This window comes from Dermochelys coriacea, chromosome 5 (assembly GCF_009764565.3).
Source record: "Dermochelys coriacea isolate rDerCor1 chromosome 5, rDerCor1.pri.v4, whole genome shotgun sequence".
NCBI classification, from domain to species: domain Eukaryota; kingdom Metazoa; phylum Chordata; order Testudines; family Dermochelyidae; genus Dermochelys; species Dermochelys coriacea.
The window spans coordinates 131,783,017-131,796,363 of NC_050072.1; the positions used below are offsets into that span (position 1 = coordinate 131,783,017).

The 13,347-nt window shown below is 47.7% G+C and overlaps 1 protein-coding gene across 2 annotated transcripts in view; it reads right to left on the reverse strand.

The window, feature by feature from the left end:
* The window catches only part of KCMF1 (potassium channel modulatory factor 1), a 70,833-nt gene extending 66,822 nt beyond the window's left edge, over window positions 1-4,011 (reverse strand). The window contains exon 1 of one of the 2 annotated variants that reach the window (XM_043514603.1): window positions 3,975-4,011. In XM_043514603.1, the coding sequence (XP_043370538.1) occupies window positions 3,975-3,996 (22 nt within the window). In that variant the 5' untranslated portion in view covers window positions 3,997-4,011. Of the gene's footprint in view, window positions 1-3,242; window positions 3,548-3,974 lie in introns of those variants that run through there. The other variant, XM_038401135.2, reaches the window with a different exon arrangement.
* Window positions 4,012-13,347: the final 9,336 nt, after the last annotated feature.

Sequence of the window (13,347 nt, forward strand, 5' to 3'; positions counted from 1 at the left end):
AGGATTTTGGAGGGGGAGGTACTGTCACATCAGGCTTATAATGGAAACCAAGTCTCAATCTGTAATACAGTAAAAAGAAATCCACTATTTTCAATCCTACAACTAATTTCAAATTTGGACTACCAATATAATACAACAATTTGAATACATTGTGTGAAGTCCTGGATAAAGAGACAACCAATAGAAAGACTAAAAAACTAACCAGGTTCCTATAAAATGTATCATACCAAGTTGCAGCAGCAGCATTTTCTATCTCAACCTGGTTCTCAACCAGGGTTCCGGGGTCCTTTGGGGGTGGGGGGGGGCACAAGCAGGTTTCGGGGGGGGAGGGGTACAAAGCAGGGCCAGTGTTAGACTTGCTGGAGCTCTGCGCAATTGCCCTGCCTGCTACCCCCTATTGCTGGCCCTGGCTTTTATATGCAGAAAAACAGTTGTGACACTGGTGGGCTGTGAAGTTTTTTAAGCGGGGGAGGAGGGGGCTCAGAAAGAAAAAGGTTGAGAACCCCTGTTCTATCTTGTCGTTTTTACTTTGGAAAGAATACATCCATAATGTGAAGTTACCAAACCTCACATCACCCTGCAACCTAATAGGAAAAGGTGAATTTCCATTTTCAAAACTAACCCACTATAACTTGAAAGGAGGAACATTATGATTTTCTTAAAATCTGACAACCCAAATATTAACCTTGTTTAGTTAAAATAATTCTCCCTACTCATCACCAAAATCCCACATTGAAAAAAACATGTTCTTCCATACATGTTCTTTCCAGCTTAGGAAATTCACAATATATGCCACAAGAGACATGCTTATAAAAATTCAGTTTCTAAGATTCCCGTCTCCCAGTAAAATACTAACTCCAAGAGTGGAATACCTTTTTATCAAATATTACAAACATTTACAATATTTCTCACTTTAAGACTTAGTGTGTAACAAATAAAATTCAAAAGCAGTTGGCATACCACCTTTTCAATTTTAATCAGTGCAGTTATGAGTTCTTATCCTGATACTATACTTTGAACCCGCATACCATCATGTGGTACATGCACCACAGTTTGAGAACCAATTTACAGAATATATCCTCCAACAAATACAATACATAAAGCAACTCTGAGATTAACCCTCATTTTGCTGTTTGCTTAATTACTTCTACACAAACCCATCCAAATCTAGAGAAAGATAAGAGGAATTTATTGTATCACATGAGGAGACTGAGCTAGGATCTGGTGTGACAGACTAAAAGTTCGGCAACAGTCATAGAATCATAGAAGTGTAGGACTGGAAGGGACCTTGAGAGGTCATCTAGTCTGCCTGCACCCAATGCAGGACCACATAACTAGAAAAGGAGTACTTGTGGCACCTTAGAAACTAAAATTTATTTGAGCATAAGCTTTCATGAGCTACAGCTCACTTCATCTTCTTTTTGGGAATACAAGCTAACATGGCTGCTACTCTGAAATAATAACTAGACTATTCCTGACAGGTGTCTGACTTGTTCTTAAAAACCTCCAAAGGCAGAGATTCCACAACCTCCCTAGGAAATTTGTTCCAGTGTTTAACAATCCGTCCTCTTACGCAAAATAAAAAAAATCTCAATACTAATGGACTCCTATAAGACAACTCAGCTAAATTAGCAAACCTTAAAGGCACAGTGAGGAGTGTGGACACTAATCTCCATCCCACATACTCTAGTCCTGCATCAAAGTTACCTACCCTCTGGCTGGAAGCCTGTAACATTACTTCCCAAATTCTGAACTTTCCTACTGTGTTGTCTGTGTCTGTCAAGACTGGACGTAGACACCTCTATTCCAGTACATCTTCAGAGATCTGCCTAATTTAAAAAGATTACTTCTATATCAGTGGGACAACAAAGATCATCCTGCTTTAAGCAAAGGGAGACAGAAGATAACTGTTTACCATGTTAGGTGCTGAGGTTACCCCCTCAAGAAACAATAACCTGGATGAAATCTCTTATTACAAGGAGCTTCTTCAAGATCTTACATTCTAAACCAACTATCTCACTTGCCAAAGTGAGAAAAAACCTCTCCATACAGACATACCCGCTATTACATTTTTCTTTTCTTCCCAGACATATTCCCTGTTTTGCCTTGTGTTCGTGTCTCCTTCCTTCTCATTGCTGTTTTTGATTAATCCTTAAGGATCTACTTACCTCCCTTACAACAATAAAAAATACAGAATGACAAGAGTACATATCTTAAGCATTTTCTCTACTTACATACATAACAAATCACTGCAAACGTTTTGAAAGGTTAAGAAAAGTTAATACAGCTGCATTCATTTCCTTTTCTAGATTAAAGATTAAAATATTAAAAGTTCATAAGCTGCCAAAATGTCAGCTCGTCCCAAAGCAAGACCACAGCTACTAACCATACCCCCAAACACTAGTCCCCATGCAGAAAAAGACATGAAGACCTCTCCCTGCACCAAACATTCGCACGAAGCTGTTCTTCATCTTCCACCCCTCACCGTCGCGAGAAGACACTCTCCAAACATCTCCAAAACACACCTGCATCCTCCTCACAGAAGCCTGCCACTCTCCTGCCGCCACGCAGGCCCTGCCCTGACCCATGGCTCCCCTCCTCTGAGCCACATCCAGCACATCCCCTCTCCTCTGCCTGGACCCTTCCCACGGGGACACCGGCATGAACAGCCCCGTCTCCCCGCCCGGCGTGACTCTCCTTCCCCTGCCTTTGCATACAACCCCCCGCACCATATACAGTCCCCAGTCCCACCAGTCCTCAGACATCCACACCCCCACAGGGACCTACCGACCCCCCCACATCTCCACCCCCGTCCCCAGCCGCCAGGATGCCCCCGGCCTGTGCCCCCCGCCGCCAGGCGGCTGCAGCCCCCGCCCCGTCCCGGCACAGCGAGGAAGGAGGCCGGGATCAAACCCCAGCCAGGGAGTTTTCGCCCCGTCAGGCCCCAGGCCGCTGCGCTCAGCAGCGGGGGTAACCAGCCCCAGCCCCGCTCCTGGCGGCCGGGCCGGACGGCGCTAGGCCGCGGCAGGCCCCTCCGCCCGCCCTGTGCGGGGCCAGGAGCCGCCGGCGGCCGGGGCCTGCCCGTAACGGACGCGGCCCCCTCCCCCATGACGCTGCAAAGCTGCCCGGCCGCCGCCCTGCCCCGGCCCCGGCCCCGGCCGCGGCCCCCCGCTCTCGGCGGCGCCGCCACGACGATCCCGCTGGCCGGCGGGTGCCCGCAGCAGGCAGGCCCCGGCCCTCACCTTCATGTCGGGACATCCTAGTTCAGAGGCGGCGGCCCAGGCCCGTCCCGGGCTCCCCTGGCTGCTCGGCGCCGCTCGGCCTGGGCCCCGCGCGCTTAGCCCGGCGCGGGCAGGAGGCGGCGGGCGCGGGGGGTCGGTGGCGGCGGCCCCGGCCTCTCCAGGGGGCGGATCCAGCAGCTTCCCGGGCGCCGTGACACGGTGACTCTCGTCGGGCCCCGCCGGCTCCTAGCGCCGCCCCCCGCCTCCTTCCCCTGGCCCCCGCTTCCGCTGCGCCGCGGCCGCTCAAGTCCCCGGGCTGGGTCTGGGCGCCTCCCGCTCCCGGCCACAGCGCCGCCGCCGCCGCCGCCCAGCCCCCTCCCTCCCTCCCCCCGCCCGGCGGCCGCCGCTGCTGCATGCAGGGAGGAAGAGGAAATACACGGCAGAGAGGGGGGACGGGAGCGCCGGCACCGCCCCGCACAGCCCGAGCTCCCCGCCCGCGGCCAGCTTCCGCCCCGGCCCCAGGGCGGCGGCCGGGCGCCCACCCTGGGGCCCACCGGCTCCCCCGCCGGGGCCGGGACACAGGCACCTTGCGCAGAGGGAGCGACGGGGCTGGGGCTGGCCGCGGGCTGGGGAAGGGCCCAGCCAGAGCCCCCCCCGCCAGGCGGCCAGGGATGAAAAACCCTTAGAGCAAAGTGCGAAAGCCGGCGGCAGCCAGGCCTTGGGGAAGGAAGACAGGGGGGGTCTTGTACTTTCCATGATTGTTGGGCCCGGCCATGTGATACACCAGCCTGCGGGGAGCCTGAGAAGCCCGGGTGCAGCTCCGGAAGCGCAGGTGGAGTGGAGAACACAGAGGCCCCCCCGGCCCACGGCCTGAAACTTTCCACTTTCTTGTGACCCAGCTACTGGGCTGATGCAATGTAAAGTTAACCTTTAGAAAGCCAGACAGGGGGAAAGTTACGGCTCGTGGTACCTGTGCCGTGGTGCACAGAGCAAAAGCCAGTTACTGGGGTTTTTCTCAGCTAGGGAGCTCAGTATTTCTGATTGCTGGGTGTAGGTCGTCAAATACACGGGCTGATGCCGCAGCAACCTTAACCGTGGCCATGTTCTGATGCTTAAAAAAAAATAAATAAACGCTGCTGAGCAGCTTTAATGTTACATTAACATAGCTTTTGCCTTTAACTTTACATTTTTCAGAGAAAAGGAAAACATCTGTGATTAATAGTAGCATCAGTCATCCAAAGTGACCTTTGCTTAAGGGGGAGGGTGGGTTCAGATTTGGCCTTGGAGACAGTTTTCTGCAAAGCAGCGTTAACAGGGCAACACCACATCCCTTCACATTGAGGTGTTTTCCAGTCTTGGGAACCAAAACCAAGGCTTTTTTTTTTTTAATCAAAAAGTTTAGAATTTGCAAAATGCTGTAAAAGTTAAAAATAAACCCCCAAATTGTGAGACCCACAGGTTTCCCCCCCCCCCCATCTGTGACATTCTTCTTTCCCTGCTAGTAAGGCATTATGTTTGGAGGATTGTACATCTCAGTGATGCACCCGAAACAGCCTGATAGTAACTGTGTCCTGGTGCCTAATCTGCCAATCTTCTTTCCTGACTCTTGAGCAGTGAAATATGCAGTGATGTCATAAAGAGGGTGGGGAATCATTAATCTCAGTTGTTCAAAAATAAAACCTAGCAAATACTACCGAGCATGCTCAAAACTGTTTTTAAATCAGTTATTAATTTTATTATTCATTCCAACCAATTTTTAATCACACTTGGTCAAGGACACAGGGCCAGCCATAGTGGTAGGGGGGAGAAGTGAGCAAAATGTTTCACAGGTCTGGCACAACATCTTTCTGTCAGCCATCTCCAAAAACAAAACCAATAACTGTTTGTCCTCCATGGTCATGTACCATTATGCATTAAGCTGAATCTCTCAAATGTTTATAACTTAAATATATATTGCCAACCCCAAAACATTAAGTCATGAGTCAGATGCGCAAAATAATTGGCTTGCAAAGAATTACATTTATTATAAATGATCACTTTGTCTTTAGAAAGAGGCACACCTACACTTAATTTGCATGATCATTTTCAAACTTTGACATACAATTAAAACTTTTAAAAATACAACCAGAAATGCAAGCCTCCCCATTGACTATTTTAGCACAGTCCTGTCTCTCTGTTCTGGCCTGTCCCTGAATATCTCCCACCCACTACACCTATAGCCATATGCCCCAAACGTTCCCTCAAAGTCTCCTTTGCTCCTTTCCCCTCGTTAGTCTCCCTCCTGTACCCCACGTTCCCCGGCACCCCAGTCAACCTCACATTCTCCTGTTGCTTCTGTTTACTTCCTGCCCTGAATACCCTGACAACTCCCCTCAGTTTTTCCCCTACACCCCACATCATCCAGCAATGCCCATCAATCTGCCCTATATCCCATTCCCCCCACCCCATTCATTCTCCCGCACTCCCTCCTGTATTCTCCATCACCCTACTGGCCATCCTCCCTAAAGGTAGCTTAGCTTCAGTCTCACTAAAAAGAATGGGGGGGAAGGGGAGAGAAGAGAGGGACAGAAAGGTGGCCATCTTTATTAGGGGCATCCTAAGTCACATGCAGAAGCTCAAGGGAAATGGTGGCCATTTTGACTGAGGGCAGCCTCAGGCTTCAGTGCTCTTTGAAATGATGGGTTTCAGAGTAGCAGCCGTGTTAGTCTGTATTCGCAAAAAGAAAAGGAGTACTTGTGGCATCTTAGAGACTAACAAATTTATTTGAGCATAAGCTTTCGTGAGCTACAGCTCGCTTCATCGGATGCATTACCCTCTGATCCCACTGAGGGTTGCCAAAAAGAAACTACAGCATTTGCTTAAGAAACTCCACGAAAAAGCACAAGAACAAATCTGCAGACACCCCTGGAACCCCGACCTGGGGTATTCTATCCGCTACCCAAGATCCATAAACCTGGAAATCCTGGATGCCCCATCATCTCAGGCATTGGCACCCTGACAGCAGGATTGTCTGGCTATGTAGACTCCCTCCTCAGGCCCTACGCTACCAGCACTCCCAGCTGTCTTCGAGACACCACTGACTTCCTGAGGAAACTACAATCCATCGGTGATCTTCCTGAAAACACCATCCTGGCCACTATGGATGTAGAAGCCCTCTACACCAGCATTCCACACAAAGATGGACTACAAACCATCAGGAACAGTATCCCTGATAGTGTCACGGCTAACCTGGTGGCTGAACTTTGTGACTTTGTCCTCACCCATAACTATTTCACATTTGGGGACAATGTATAACTTCAAATCAGCAGCACTGCAGTGTGTACCCACATGGCCCCACAGTATGCCACCATTTTTATGGCTGACTTAGGGGATGAGAGCTGAGGAAGTGTTGTTCTAATGCCCCTACTCTACTTGCGCTACATTGATGACATCTTCATCATCTGGACACATGGAAAAGAAGCCCTTGAGGAATTCCACCATCAACCTCAGCCTGGACCCGTCCACATGAGATCCACTTCCTGGACACTATGGTGCTAATAAGCGATGGTCACATAAACACCACCCTATACTGGAAATCTACTGACAGCTATTCCTACCTGCATGCCTCCAGCTTTCACCCAGACCACACCACACGATCCATTGTCTACAGCCAAGCTATATGATAGAACTGCATTTGCTCCAACCCCTCAGACAGAGGCAAACACCTACAAGATCTCTATCATGCATTCCTACAACTACAATACCCACCTGCTGAAGTGAAGAAACAGATTGACAGAGCCAGAAGAGTACCCAGAAGGCACCTACTGCAGGACAGACCCAACAAAGAAAATAACAGAAAGCCACTAGCCATCACCTTCAGCCCCCAACTAAAACCTCTCCAACGCATCATCAGGGATCTACAACCTATCCTGAAGGACGACCCATCACTCTCACGGATCTTGGGAGACAGGCCAGTCCTTGCTTACAGACAGCCCCCCAACCTGAAGCAAATACTCACCAGCAACCACACACCACACAACAGAACCACTAACCCAGGAACCTATCCTTGCAATAAAGCCCGTTGCCAACTCTGTCCACACATTTATTCAGGGGACACCATCATAGGGCCTAATCACATCAGCCACACTATCAGAGGCTCGTTCACCTGCACATCTACCAATGTGATATATGCCATCATGTGCCAGCAATGCCCCTCTGCCATGTACATTGGTCAAACTGGACAGTCTCTACGTAAAAGAATAAATGGACACAAATCAGACGTCAAGAATTATAACATTCAAAAACCAGTTGGAGAACACTTAATCTCTCTGGTCACTTGATTACAAACCTGAGAATAGCTATCCTTCAACAAAAAAGCTTCAAAAACAGACTCCAATGAGAGACTGCTGAATTGGAATTAATTTGCAAACTGGATACAATTAACTTAGGCTTGAATAAAGACTTGGAGTGGATGGGTCATTACACAAAGTAAAACTATTTCCCCATGTTTATCCCCCCCCCCACCCCGTTCCTCAGATGTTCTGGTCAACTACTGGAAATGGCCCACCTTGATTATCACTACTAAAGGTTTTCTCCCCACCCGCTCACCCCCGCTGGTAATAGCTCATCTTAAGTGATCACTCTCCTTACAGTGTGTATGATAACACCCATTGTTTCATGTTCTCTGTGTATATAAATCTCCCCACTGTATTTTCCACTGAATGCATCCGATGAAGTGAGCTGTAGCTCACGAAAACTTACGCTCAAATAAATTTATTAGTCTAAGGTGCCACAAGTCCTCCTTTTCTTTTTTTGAAAAGATGGGAGTCCCTGTTAAAGGCAAAAATCTGCCAGGACCCTGAAGAAAGTTATGAACATCTCTCTCACTCACACACTCACGATGAGCCAAATGAGAGTTCATGGCTCAGGGGTGACCAAATGTCCCTTGAACACCAGGATTCCAGGACCCATTTCTGTCAATTTTACATCAAATGGTGTTTTGTCAACACATTGGCCATCTGAAGGAGCTACTCTATGCATCTCTAACATAGTCTTGTGGCCAAGACATTGCACTGGGCCTCAGGAGATTTGGGTTCAGTTCTTGACTCTGCCACAGGTTCACTAGGTGACCTTAGGAAAATCATTTAATCTCTCTATGCCTCAATTCCTCATCTGTAAAATGGGGGTTAATAATCCTTCCAGCTTCTTTGAATACCAATCATGTGGATCCCACTCATGGTATATACACACCTCATGTGTGGGTCCAGAGAACTTTTTGGTCAGCAATGTCCAGTGGAACAGTATAAGGAAAGTGCAGCCCCACCCACCATTCAGTTCCCTCTCACCACCTGCATCAGAACTCAGGGCTCATCTATGCTTATGCTACAGCAACACTTAGCACTTTATATGTGGGGATTTAGGTCAGTTTAACTACTCTGCTTAAGGGTGTGGATTTTTCACACCCCTAACCAAAGTATTTAAACCAAGTTAATTTTCTAGCGTAAACCAGGTCTCAGTGATGTCCACCCCACTCCCTGTAGAAGATTCTGAAATTAAAACCAATTCCAGTAGTTCAGTTTAATATTGTTAGATACTGTTAAAACACTTTCCTGCCCTCATGGCAGTATCTTTGCTATTTTAGGCAGAGTGCTAAATATTATTTTAAAGGTTTCAGAGTAGCAGCCGTGTTAGTCTGTATTCGCAAAAAGAAAAGGAGTACTTGTGGCACCTTAGAGACTAACAAATTTGTTAGTCTCTAAGGTGCCACAAGTACTCCTTTTCTTTTTATTATTTTAAACAATTTCATTTATATTACAATATTTTTATTTACATTGATTTGCATGTTGCTAGTTCATTATTTCTTAAATTGCTAAAGGGGCTGTTTTGTACTTGTCTCTTTACTTTTCTAATTGTATAATTATTAAAAAGAACAAATCAAGAGGCATGCCTGCACAAGGCTCTAGAGGCCCCTGCCATAAATTATGAAAACACAAAATTAAATTGTTCACAGAACTCCACATTTCCTTCTGACCTGCACCTCTGATACCATTCAAAGCACTCCCAGCAGCAAATCACATAGAAAAGTGTATCTTGTTCCGACGGTCAATAGACTTGAACGATTTTGAACCAGGAGGGGAAGACTGTTCCAGAGCAGAGGGCCCCCACACTGAACACTCTGCTACCACCTCCTCTCCTAAATCAAAGGGGAACCAGCTCTGATGGTCAGTAGAATGTCAGGTTTTACACAGAGACTTTCTGTACTAGGAGGTTTCACATTTAGAGCACTAGATCCCCAAAGACAGGTTCAGGGGTTCGTTAACATCCTTGCTATGAGAACGCCACAAAAACAAAAATCAGCAATTAGCCTGCGCTATGGCCAGCACCACCATTGGCTATATTGAACATCCACAAGTCAAGAAAGCCAAAATGCTTCCACCAGGCTATACTATTCAATTTGGGTTTGCAATGCTCCTAAGTCACCAAGGCCTGCTCTAGGCTATGAAGTTACGTAGAGTCTTGTGTCAACCTGTGGGTGTATCTGCACTCATATTTGTCTCCAGCTGATGTAAGTGCTTGGTTCCGCCTCCCCAAATGGTGTAGATTCACAACCAACCTACCAAGGCCAATGCAGTATGAGCGTAGACAATGCATTATCTGTGTCAACGCAAACTGTTCTCCAGATTTTGTCTTACAATGCTGCATTCCCTGCAACAGTGACCGCTCTGGTCACAATTTTAAATTTCGCACTGCCCTAAGATCAGAGAAGCCCTCCCCCTTTAGCCCACTGCGTGTTTTTCAAATATCTTTCTCATTAGCGAGCACACCTAGCAGCTCTCCCTTGTTGTGTGCAACTTCCCAACGAAACATGGTGGCTCCACACACACACACTACATGCACTCCGGCCTGGAATAGACAGGAGGGCTTGGATCTCCTGGGATCGTGAGGGAAGAGAGACTGGATAAGCACAATTACAGACCATGCGTAGAAACGAGGGCATCTATAAACAGTTTACACAGGCGCCATAGGCAAAGTGGTACAACAGGGATCAGCAGGAGTGACACATGAAAGCAAAGGAACTTTGCCAGGGATAACACAAGACCAGGGAGCACAATAGATTTGGTGCTGTCCTGCAAACATGCCGCTTCTACAAGAAACTGCATGCCATACTTGTCAGCACCTCACAGATCATTGTGTATACCTTGGAGGAGCCCAAGACAGATCCCTGCTATGAACAATGGGGAGTAAGTGGAGGAGAAGTAGGGAGACACGGTGGGGGACTCCAATTATGCTGAGAACCAGGATCTGTTTGAGACTCTGCCAGTCTAGCCAGTCCTGCCAGGTGGGCATGGATAAGCCTGATAAAGGGGAAAGGAACTCTGGTAAGTGTGTAAATGCATTTTTCCTTACAATGTTTAAACATAAAGATAGCGCCCAGCCCAACCCCAAACAAGACAAAGGTATCAACTTCTCGTTGTTCTACTCGTTCAAGAAGAGGTAGAGGTACAAACACAGGCAGAGTTGGCATCTGCTTTTCATTCCCGTTGGGTTAGGTGGGAAGTGGGGCATGCACAGCAGTTGATGTCCAGAGAGCTGACCCTCCTGAGAGATCTCGAAATTTCCATGGAGATCCTCTGCAATCCTCTCCCGAAGCTTTCTAGGGATGGTTGCCTTATTTCTTCCTCCATAGTATGGCATTTTCCCACACTACTGAAATAGTTCCTGCTGAACTCACAGCAAATAGGCTAGCGGCATAGAGGCCAGGGCAGCTTTGGGATGCCAGTAGCAGCTGACTTCTTTATGACCCTCATGAGTGAGATATCAGCTAAAATCACCATCACCTGTGGAAAATAGTGCCAGTACTGCATTGCCCTATACACATACACATGGCATAGGGACCGAAATCCCCTCCTTTGCCCTGGCAGGCCATACTCACCATGGCTGGGGCTGAAGAGTGGTGCTGTGCCAAGGGACTCCCTCCAACATAAGCATAGTTTGACTTCTATATTGGTGGGGGGGAAGAGGAGACAGGGAGTTTGATATTATTAATCATAGGTATAAGTCTAACTTCTAGATTTACCAATTGTTAGTGGTAGTTAAATTACTGTGCGCTCAATGAGTGAGTCAGGGGATGGAAGTGGTGCTTCCTCCCCAAGTTCTGCTGCCTGGGGCTGGCCAGTCCAAGCAGCCCTGCCATGCAGGGCTGGCTCGAGCTGCCTGGTGTTGCTGCTAACCCCCCATAAAAAAACCCCTCTGGTATACAGTTTGGGGGCAACACCCCTACATTCTCCCCCCCCCCATCTCTGCCCATAGGTACTCCAAAGCTGAAATATCAACAAGCTTTTGTTTTGAAATTTTCAGGAGGTGCCAGAGATTTTGAATTTCATGATTTTTCTGAGATGCTTGGGGGTTTTGGATTTTTGAAGGTGTCCAGGCTTTGAGGGTGTAACAGAATGACCCCTGTGTTCATCCCCTACAGACTATTATATTCATTTTTGTGCAAGGCATGTATTTTAAGGCATCATCGGAAAACTCAATTTGCTAGTCAGTGTGGCAACTTTCCCTATAATGCGTTACTAACGCATGTTCCAAATGCCACACGCTGCCCAAACTGAGGTTGGCAAACAAGTCCGTCCTCAACAAAGGAATGTGTGCTTTGCTTAATTTGCATTTAAGCAGTAACAGACAGACAGGAAGGGAAAACAGGTAGGTGGGGCGGGGGGGGAACCCAGCAAGGAACATCCTTCCACATAGACAGTCTCTTGGTTCTCAGCTGGAAGAGTTTAAGGGCGAGACTGCAACTATAAAAAGGAGGGGCAAACACCCCAAGGGTCCCCCCTCTGTATCCCCTGCCTACCACATTCATTTCACCTGACAGGACAAAGGAAGCGTTTGTTGGACTCTGGGGAAGAGGTCTTGGCCTACAAGGTTTGGTCAGTAAGACTACTGAGAAACTTTGCTTGAATCCAATATAGTTTGTTAAGATTTAGTAAAGGTCTTTATTTTTCTTGTAACCATTTCTGACTTTTATGCCTCATTTCTTGTACTCAATCTGTTTAGTTAGCAAGTTTGTTTTGTTTCAGCTAATCCAGTGTTTTTAAACTGAAGTGTCTGGATAACTCCATTTGGAGTTGAAGTTGTGTACATATTAAGTCTCTTATTCTTTTAAGGAAATGATATAATTTGTCTTGTCCAGGAGAGGGCTGGGCAATACAGGACATACATTTCTGGAGGGAAAAAGCTAAGACTGGGGGTGTGTTGGGGTAACCCTGTAACAAAAACCCAGGCTAGTGAGAGCCAGAGTGTAACCCAAGCGTGGCTGGCAGGCTGCAGTTACACACAGACACTCAGGGTGTGGCTTGCATGCTGGAAGGCTGTGAGTGGCCCAGGTGGGAGCTCCTTCAGCAAGGCACTGTAAGGCACCGAAGGCTGCAGGGCAAGGGGTGACACAGCTGCTCATTAATATGGTTTGTACCCTGGTATGTTACAGGGTTTATGGGATTTTCAGAGGCATGGAGTCTATTGGGTTTTCAGAGATTCTGGGATTTGGGAGGTACCTGGGTGTGCTGGACCTTTTGTGATTTCATGATTTTTCAGGTGTGCTGGAGCTGTTGGAGTTTCTGAATTTTTGGAAGGGCCATGGCATTTCATGTTGTGGGGATTTTTACAGGTTCCAGGGCTTTTGGGGTTCCAATATTTTCAGGGGTGCCAGAGCTTTTGGGATTTTCCCAAAAATCCTAATACCCTCCAATTTTCAGTATTTTTGGAGGTTCTTGGGGTTTGAGGATTTTTAGAGGTACTAGGGCTTTTGGGGTATCAGGAATTTCCTAGAAAGTGTTCTGTGGCTTTTGGGACTCCAAATTTTTAGATGTGCTGGGGTCTACTCACCACAGTGGTGCCTCATGCAGGCCATCCTAGGGATTAGCTCTGCCAGCCTGTGCCTCTCCTATCATCCTCTCCACCTGCAGACCCACCTCAGTCTAGGAACCACAGTGTCCTCTTCATGACTCCAACCCTCTGGTTTTGTCATTGTCCATATTTCCCCGCTTCTGGGGTGTAGTCCATTATTCTGGCCAGTTTCCCAGTGGTGAATGGGGCTGGAGGGTGTCCCAGGCCTGCTCACTACTATGGATCCCAATTAAGGAACTCT